At 47.0% G+C, this 9,699-nt stretch overlaps 1 protein-coding gene across 3 annotated transcripts; it reads right to left on the bottom strand.

Annotated features, from left to right (window-relative positions):
- Positions 1-1,699: 1,699 nt before the first annotated feature.
- Spert (spermatid associated) lies at positions 1,700-9,161 on the bottom strand. Of its 3 annotated transcripts, XM_013037859.1 has the most exons (3): positions 9,003-9,161; positions 8,300-8,380; positions 1,700-2,887 (listed from the first exon to the last, which is right to left on the bottom strand). In XM_013037859.1, exons 1-3 carry the CDS (start codon positions 9,075-9,077, stop codon positions 1,700-1,702), a joined length of 1,344 nt encoding a protein of 447 aa, XP_012893313.1. In that variant the 5' UTR covers positions 9,078-9,161. The 3 variants fall into 3 exon arrangements, with proteins under 3 accessions (XP_012893313.1, XP_012893321.1, XP_012893329.1); XM_013037867.1 differs by lacking the exon at positions 8,300-8,380; XM_013037875.1 differs by lacking the exons at positions 8,300-8,380; positions 9,003-9,161 and adding an exon at positions 7,561-7,608.
- Between the last annotated feature and the right edge of the window lie 538 nt (positions 9,162-9,699).

Below are 9,699 nucleotides of genomic sequence, written 5' to 3'. Positions count from 1 at the left end.
ACCAGACCCCCCCCCAAAAAAAGAAAAAAGATAACAAGTACATTTCTCATCAAGCATTATTGCCTCCTGGTTGTTTCCCTTCCTATCCCTTCTCATTCTCCTCCCCTCCCCCAACCCGATCTTCCCTCAGAACATTTTTAAGACTAATGTTTCAGAAATGTTACTCTGAGAATCCTGCACAGTGTTGGGATTTCATTTCCCCAAAGACAATATCTACACAAATATTCATCTGTTACCGCTGGAGGTCTTTGGCCATACAATGCACAGTAAGTACTGTCCCCCACCCCACCAGAGCTTTCCAGTCTCGAGTGTCATTCACAACCAGTAGGAAGCCATGGCTTAGTGACTTCCTCTCCCACTACCCCCATCTATTGAGTTGCCCCAGAAATAGGTGATCAAAGAGAAAGGGAGGGAGGGAGGAAAGAGGGAAGGAGGAAGAGGAGGAAAAGGTAATAAAAAAAAAGAGGACATGAAAAACAGAGACATAAGGAAGAGACTGGGAAAGTAAGGGAAAAGAAAAGGCTGGATTCACAATTGTCAAAACCTGGAAGCCACCAAGATGCCCTTCAGAAGGTGAGTGGGTAAACCATGATACAGCCAGACAATGGAATAGTATTCAGTACTCAAAAGAAATGAGCTATTAATGAAAAAACATGGAGAAACCTTAAAATGTTCATACAAGCCAGGTGCCAGTGGCTCACTCCTGTCATCCTAGCTACTCAGGAGGCTGAGATCTGAGGATCATGGTTCAAAGCCAGCCGGGGCAGGAAAGTCCATTAGATTCTTATCTCCAATTAACCACCAGAAAACAGGAAGTGGTGCTGTGGCTCAAGTGGCAGAGTACTTGCCTTGAGCTGAATAGCTGAGGGACAGAGCCCAGACCCAGAGTTCCAGCCCCGTGACAAGCAAAAAATATACTATTCAGTATAATATCACAGTGGTGAACACTATGACATTATAGATACTATTTGTCCAAACTGATACTATCTATTTGTCCAAAATTGAGTCTTGATATGAGCAATAGACTTCGGGTGGGGATCATCAATTTAATAAACACTGCTCTGGTGAGGGCTTCTGATAATGGGGGGGGGGGGGGCTATGCATGAGTAGGCACAAGAGGTCTATGGGCACTCTCAGCTCAATTCCACTATGAACTCTAAAAATTGTTCTGAAGACTAAGAAAGTGTATGGGGAGGGGTTCCTGGGACTTGAACTCGGGTCTTGAGCACTGTCCCTGAGCTTTTTTGCTCAAGGCTAGCACTCTAAGACTTGTTTTTCACTCAAGGCAAGCACTCTACCACTTGAGCCAAAGCTCCATTTCCAGCTTGATGGTGGTTAATCGCAAACAAAAGTATCTCCTGGACTTTCCTCCCGGGGCTGGCTTCCAAATCACCATCCTTAGACCTCAGCCTCCTGAGTAGTTTAGGATTACAGGAATAAGCCACTGGCACCAGCAAAACCATAAACATTTAAAAAAAAAAAAAAAGCAAAGAAGGCAGAGGCACACACAGATACTGGCTGACCCCAGCCATGTTAGCCTTTATTGCTTCTAGGGATTAGGGAGGTGGCATGCCTCCATGGACAGACAACATCCTGATGGGCGACAGGCGGGGAGGACCAGGGAGGACGGACGGACGGATGGAGGGATGGTTCCCTGGCCTGGTGGTGTTCTATCCCTGTCGACTGCGGGCAAAGGCTTTCAGACCCTGCCGGGCTTCTTGAGGTCCTTGTTCTTGGCCGGCATGAAGGCGTAGAGCTCCTCGATGAGCATCTCCATGCGGGCGGTGACCTCGGTCACCGTGTCGATGACCAGCCTCTGCTGCAGCTTGAGCTTGTTGTTCTCCCACAGGGCCTTGTTGTCTTCCTGGCAGGCCCGGTGCTCCTCCCGCAGCACGTGCAGGGCCCGGTTCTCCTCCTGCAGCAGCCGGTTCTCCTCGCGCAGGGCCTGCAGCGCCTGGCTCATCTCCCGCAGCAGCTGCAGCGGCTGCCCGCCGTCAGCCAGGCTGGGCCCCACCTTGGCCTCCTCTCCCCCGGAAGGCCCGGACAGGTCATTGACCATCTCCCGCAGGGCCCTCAGCGTCTTCGCGTCCTCCTGCGGGGTGGAGGGCCCCTTGGACTCCTCAAAGGGAGAGGAGAGGCCTGGGCCTTGGTCTGGCATCAGCCCAGGACTGTGGGGTTCCTCGTGAGGAGACGGGGGCGCCTTGCTGTCCTCCCCGGTGGCCGCCTTATCCTCCGCCTGGGCCCAGTAGGCCTGCCGCTGCTCCAGCAGCTGCTGCAGGGCGCGGTTCTCCTCCCGCAGCAGCTGGAGCGTGTTCTCCTTGCTGCGCTGCACCGGCAGGGCCGAGGCGTCCTTCTTCACCACCTCCTGGGACGTGGCGTCCTTGCGCGCCAGGGGCGAGGAGGCCCGGCTGTCCTCCAGGCCCAGCGAGGCCTTGTGCTCCTCCCACAAGACCTGCAGGATCTTGTTCTCCTTGCGCAGGGCCCGGTTCTCCTCGCGCAGGGCCCGGTTCTCCTCGCGCAGGGCCCGGTTCTCCTCCTGCAGCAGGTACTCCTTGGCCAGCCTCTTGTGGTGCAGCTTGTGGTGGAAGGAGGAAGACGGGGAGAAGTAAGGGGACTGCAGGCGGCAGTTCTCGTTCACCCACCGCCCGTCCTGGAAGACGAACATCTCGTCGCTCAGCTGCACCCGGGGAGGGTTGTAATCCAGCTCCAGGTCCGCCTGGGAGGTGGGGCGATCCATAGGATCCAAAGGCATGGACGAGAAGCGGTTGAGCGGGTAGGAGTGCTGGCTGGCTACCCGGCGGCTCATGCGGGGCAGGGTGGCCTGCCGAGAGCAGCGAGGGACGGAGTACAGGTTGTGGAGCCTCAGTAAGGGCTCGGTTGTGCCCCTCTGTGGGAGAGAACAGGAAGCCTGGGGTCAGTCAAGGGAACTGGCCCGCCCGGGGATGCTGACCCCCGGGATGCGGATGGAGGAAGAGGCTGGGAGGACCACCCCTCCCCTCTGCCCCAGGAAACCCCAGACTCGGGCCTGACCCTGGTGGGTCGCTTCTGCCTCTTGGTAGTCCTCACCAGGACAGGTGCAGCTTTGTTCTAGAAAGACCGTGGAGTTAAACGACCAAATACTGAACCACTAAGGGAACTCTAGGAGACTACTAGACTAGGTTCTTGTGAACTTCTAGTCACAATTTTTTTTGTGGGGGGATCCAGTGGTCAGTATGTGTTTTATGGGTGCTTCTTTTTAAGGACATCTTAATGAAGATGACTCGTGGACACCTTAATGAATATGATTCACATTCGGCATCAATAGCAGAGTCATGCATGCCCTAGCAAAGTGTATCCAACATAAAGCACATCGCTGCCATCTTCTGATTGAGAACCTTCAACAACTCTTTAGTACTATGCTCCGAAGTCATTTTAAATAGCAAAATCACCACTGAAATGTGCACACATTCAAAAAATGTGACACTAGACTGTAAGAAGGGAATTATTATCTTCTATGAGAATCCAAAGAAGAGACTCATCAGTTAGAGTCTGGTTGTCAGACAATACCACTCTATGCAGGTTTAAGAAAAGCCACAGAAGTATTGTTGGGGTTTGGGGCTATGACTCAAGTGGTATAGTGCCTGAGTGCAGGACCCTGAATTCAAACTCCAGGCTGAAGCATGCATGCGCGCGCGCACGCGCGTGCACACACACACACACACACACAAGTACTATAAGCATTGGCTCTGAACTTACAAATGTTAGTCTGTTGGGTAAATTCACAAATAAAATTTACAAACAATGAGATCTACTGGCATAATGAGAATAAAGATACCAACCTTATTATATGAAAGTAATATAACATTTTATCCATAAGTATTTCAGTTTATCATTTTATAGAACCACAATAATATCAGCCCTTATTTAATAATGATCCCTTAGTATCAGCAAGTACTAAGTTAGCAGTCAAATCTCCCCATTTGTCTCTCTTTTTTTTTTTTTTTTTGGTTGTGGGGCTTGAACTCTGGGCCTGAGCCCTGTACCTCAGCTCTTCAGCTCAAGGCAAGCTCTCTACTACTTGAGCTACAGCGCCACTTCCGGTTTTCTAGTGGTTTATTGGAGATAAGAGTTTCATGGACTTTCCTGCCCGGGCTGGCTTTGAACCGAGATCCTCAGATCTCAGCCTCCTGAGTAGCTAGGATTACAGGCGTAAGCCACTGGCACCCGGCTCTTGTCTCATTATTTTTATGATTGTTTTGTTTTAATCAAAATCTAGTCTAGCCGAGCATCCAGTGAGGAATTGCTGTGATTTGTCTGTGGTTCCTTGAAGACTTTTAAAATCATGCTATACAGCTGCATTTGTTCTACTGTACATATTGAACGAGGTACCCAAGGAACTTTCAATTGTCTCCTCAAGGCATAAAACAGAACTTCAATATGTGGTAGACCCCTAACTCTGGATAACCAGGGTATTGAACTCTTGTCTTTTTGCACAGTCACCTTCTCTCACTCTACAGCCTTCTTCTCCACCTCTGTATAATGAAAGACTGGAAACATTACCTTAGGTGCCCTCTGAGCCTTAACTTTCTCTGGCTTAATGTGTCTAGTGTTTATAAGATGGGCCAAGTACAAACTAGTTTGTACCCACAAGTGTCCTCCAACATTGGGAATGTTAATGGATTACTAAATCCTTATCAGGGAACTAAGTCCTTCCCTATGACTGGGTACTACTATTATTTTTCCTCTGTCTATTCTTCAGGACTAGGACCATAAGTAAGTCCAGTGTGCCCTTATGGCTTAGCTGAACACTGTGGCACATGCCTATAATCCAGGCACTCTGAGGCTGAGGCAGGATTGTGGCTATAGGGAAGGAGACAGACAGACAGAGAAGCAGTCAGACAGACGGAGACAGAGAGATAGAGAGAAAGCATTGTATCACTAAAATTTTAAGAGTCATACATTTCCACTTCTATAAGGAAAAATGTCTTTTTAGCAAATACATAACTGAATTATTGAGGTGGGACTGAAGTGGTACTATGTCTATTTCTGGAAGTGAGAAAATTCAATGAAAATACATGAAATATAAAGGCAGTTTCAGGATGACAAGAATCATGATCAATCTTTGGGAAAAGTGAGCCAAAAACTTCTTTCCTATGATTCTGCCCCCCCCACTCCCCTTAGTTCCAGTCAGAGTCATCCAGATGTTGTCCTCAAAGGAACTTTTTCTTGGTCTTGTAACCAAGAAATTCTTTAATCACATGCTCACTCAGAATATTATTATATCAATTTGTTCTCTACAGTTGTGTCAAGGAATCAACTAATATTAATTTGGCCCTGGCCACATTCCAAGCTCTTATATTCTCTTATGCCCAGGAATCTTCCAATTTGAAGGAGAAAAAATAAATCAGAGAATAAAGATGATGTCATATGTAGTAGTTTCAGCTAATTGCTTAACAAAGACTCTCCCGAAATCTTCCTGTGAACAATTACTCAGATTGGTGACGATATGGGTATCATGGTGGGGAAGGGAGAAGTTCATACTTCTTGAAGAGCAAGCTGGAACAAAGGGAAGGGGAAGGGTACAATGAGGGAGGAAGAGAGCATTCATTCATATCTGGTATAGATCATTAATGATCTAGGAGTAGACAATATCTTAATAAAACTCAGAGTGCACCCAATGGGGAAGTGTGCATTCCTGCCTTAGACAACCTAGTATTACATCCTAGAAGGACTAGAAGGATCCATTTGCTAGGGCAGGAAACAACTTTGATGCCTTACAAGTAATGTACTGGAGAGAAAAAGATTGGAAAACACAAATATTTAATGTGAAAGAGAAAAATAGGAAATCAATAAGGCCAGAAGAGACCTAAAGGTGATAAGAACTAGTGAATCAGACGTGTTTACAGTATAATTGAGAAACTCAGATGCCCCAGTAGGAGAGGGACCTGGGAGCCAGAGGTACCTCCTGGACACAGAGCTGAGCCTGTTCCCTTCCAGAATGAATGGTCCTCCACTCAGAATAAAGACGTGTGGGTTAGACACACAGAGGGAGTTTGTGGATGAGCAGACCAGAAAGAGGCAGACTCTCTTAAAAGAGATACTGAAGCTGGGCATGGTGGCTCACACCTGTAATGGCAGCTACTCAGGAGGCTGAGGACTGAGGATCAGAGTTCACAGCTAGCCTGGGCAGGAAAGCCCCTGAGACTCTAATTTTCAATTAATTACCCAAAAAAGCTAAAATTAGAGCTGTGGCTCAAGTGGTGGAGGGCTAGATTTGAGCAAAGACACTCATGGATAGTGCCCTGGCCCTGAGTTCAATCCCCAGGACAAACACCAGTAAGAGAGAGAAGGGGGGAGGGAGAGAAGAGGGAGGGAGAGAAGAGGGAGGGAGGGAATAGGGAGGGAGAGAGAGACAGAGACAGAGAGAGACAGAGAGAGAGAGAGAGACTATAGACACCACCTGGCCCAACCTGGTTGCCTAGCAGAGGCATTGGGCATTTAATTGGTTCCTGGCCCTAATTTCAGCTCTGTCATTATTAGTGAGCTTCTCAACCCAATGTCTCCCTCACATTTGTGTGGTCCTCAACCTGTCATATGATACCATTCATTTTCCTCCTCTCATCATTTCTCAGATCAGTCCTTTCCCCCAAGCCGGGCATCATCTCACTCGGGAAGCTCAGCGAGTGCCTTGGTCCCTTCTCACAGTCCTGCTTTCACTCAGATCGTTGTCCACATTCCTCCCCAAGAGGACCAGCCTCAGGCATCCTGCCTGACATCTGCCTCTATGTCAGGTGTACCCAAAGCCTTATCTGACCAGATACGCACAGGCCTGGAGAGCAGATGTCCCCTCATTCCCTCCCTGTCTGTCTTCTAAGACTCTAGCAGCTGCCCCAGGTCCTGCAGCACAGGATGAGGGCATGCCCAGAACAAGCTCTACCTTCTCAAAACATCTTTTCTCCTTCTCAACTACCAGACTGTTCCTAAGAGAGCAAGGGAAAGGGGAAAGCTGTACCAGGGATAGATGGAAAAATCTTCCCAACCTTTCTATTCACATGACCACTTTTTCAAATCCTATTCTCACCCCTGCACATTATGGCTGTCTTCCTCTACCTCTCCCCTAGTAATAATACAAAGATTTGTTTTTTCAACCCTAAGTGCTTCCAAAAGAAGCAGTTTGACAAGAGGAGGAGGGAGGAGGACCAGAAGGTTGTTTTCTGTGAGCTATGAAGCAACCATAGATACTATGTTCGCTCTCCGGAGTAGTGGTGGTCAACTGTGTATTTCAAGTAGAAGAAATGAGACCTAGACAGGTTCCTACAGCTTATCGTCTTCCTGTAGAATGGTCAGGGGAAGGTTATCTAATTTTCTGACTAAACTTATGAAGCTTATGAAGCTCAGCCAGAATATAGACAGACAAGTGGCTATCCCTTACAAAGTTACAAGGATAATGTGAAGACAAACATCTAGAATGTTTTCCTGTCTCCTCCAGAACAAATTTGTAGCTATTATTACAATGATATATACAGAATGCCCCCCGGTATCCTGTATATATCCCTGGACAAAGGTTTCCGAGAATTTTACCTCTGCACTGGCTCCCTCCATCTTATATTTCACCCGCTCTGGTTGCATGGCTGTGGTCTTCCAACAGGGCCTTAGGTGACTCTGGAGAAAGCAAGGTCACCCCTTTGTGACATAGCAGCAGTAGGAACAATACAATCAAAATGACCCTGACAAGCTGCTTGCAAGAGACACCTGAGAACCTCCAGCCTGCCAGAATTTCAACAAGCTATTGGCCTGAAAATAAAACAAAGCAACTACCCACAATAACAAGATGTCAATCCTTCTCACCCCCTGAGGGGTACATAGCAGGGCTTAATTTCTCAGTCCATATCTTGTCATCGACTCATTCTTGCCTGTATGATTTTCAATTCCCCAGTTTTAATTCTACCCAGAAATCCAGAATGGTTATCACAACCCAGAAGAAATCCAGAACGGTTATCACAATCCAGAAGAAATGTGCACACACAACAGCATGAAATGCTCTCACTTGAGAAAGATGGTTATTTCATAGTATCATAGACACTTGAAAAGTTAAGGTTGAAAGTCTTACCAGATCATTCTGACCCAGCTCTTTCAAGGCCAGAGGATCCCAAGGCCCAGAGGGGCTCCTCTCTTAAACACACAGCTAGGGGACAGTCGGCCACAATCAGAACTGAAGGACCTAAACTCTCTGTTCTACTGCATCTTGCTAGAGTGTCAAGAGGGGACGGTTTTTCTGGCTACTGACTGATAGGTTGCATCCTTCTGCAATTATCCCTACCTGAAGTAGAACCACATTGATTGGAATTTCTAGGCTTTCAATTCTGGTATCTCTTTTTCTTGTATAATTTGGCCTCGTGTGCTGTAGGAGAGAGAAAATAAGATTTCTGCTTCCCAGCCCATCCTCTGGACTTCAGCTTCTCACTTGAAGTACATAATGGCTTTCTATTCATTTTTGCCCTTTATGAAGATCTGAGTCTGAAGGTACACATAGATGATATCTAAGAAGTCTATTTTATTGGTCCCTGCATAGAAACTAAGACAGGTATTATAATCTATGTAAAATGCTTTTGAAAGTCCTTGAAATTCTGGATAGAGTGATACACAGTCATAATCCCAGCTACTCAGAGGCAGAGATAGGAGGAGGATCGCTTGAGGCCTGCCCAAGGGAGGGGAAAGTTAGCAATACCCCATCTGTTGGGGTCTGTACTCCTAGCAATGAGGACTTAGGTAGGAGGATTAGGATCTGGAAAAAAATAGAAGATCATATTTGAAACAGAAAAAAACAAAGGTTAGGAGGTATGGCTCAAGTAATAGAGTGGCTACCTAGCAAGCCTGAGCCCCTGAGTTCAAATCCCAGTACCACCACACAAAAAAAGAAAAAGGAAAAAAAGGAAAGAAAAAGCAAATCTTTGAAGCAGAAATGGCTAGACCTACTTCATTGTCCAAGACTATTATTTCTATCTCAAGTAAAAAAATCATACCAACGTGAGGTGCCAGGTATAGGTCCTATGCAGAACTTGGTCACCAAAACACTCAGAACATTCCAGAGGTGACATCACAAAGCAGTATGGTATTTTTCAGGGTTCATGGTTTCTTTCTGAGCATTACAGGTGGGCAAGAGGCATCTGACAGGCAGGAAGCATGTGCACTGCCTGTAACCATATGGCTGCGCAGGGTCAGTATGACACATAATAAGCCAAACATTAGCCTCTATTTGGTCACCTCAGATGCTTTTCTCAGCCTCACTACCAGGCTAGGCTGGCACTCCCATCCTCTCTCCAGAGATGGCCCCTTCTACCTGAAGTCAGAACTTTTAGGAAGGGGAAAATGCTGTCACAGGAACAGACATCTAAATGTGCTTGTGATTACAGTTTCAGTTTGATAACTAACCAGGATGATTTCAATTACACTTGTTTTTAAAGCGTTCTTTTCTTTTCTTTCCCTCACTCCTACTTCCTCCCCTCCCCTCATTCCCTATGTGAGGGAATTCAAAAATGTCCTTTCATCTCCAAGCCAGGTCACCATGCTGATCACAGAAGTGAAGGGACATTCAGAGCAGGCAGGAGGACACTTTAGAGGCTCACACCAGCACCCAAGTCATACCAAGTCACACCAGCATGCAATCACAGCTCAGCATGCACATCTGGAGGTCAGTGCTCCTAGGCTTTTCTATAATAA

The sequence above is a fragment of the Dipodomys ordii genome, unplaced genomic scaffold, assembly GCF_000151885.1.
Source record: "Dipodomys ordii isolate 6190 unplaced genomic scaffold, Dord_2.0 Scaffold1, whole genome shotgun sequence".
NCBI classification, from domain to species: Eukaryota; Metazoa; Chordata; class Mammalia; order Rodentia; family Heteromyidae; genus Dipodomys; species Dipodomys ordii.
This window is presented reverse-complemented; position numbering and strand designations above follow the sequence as displayed.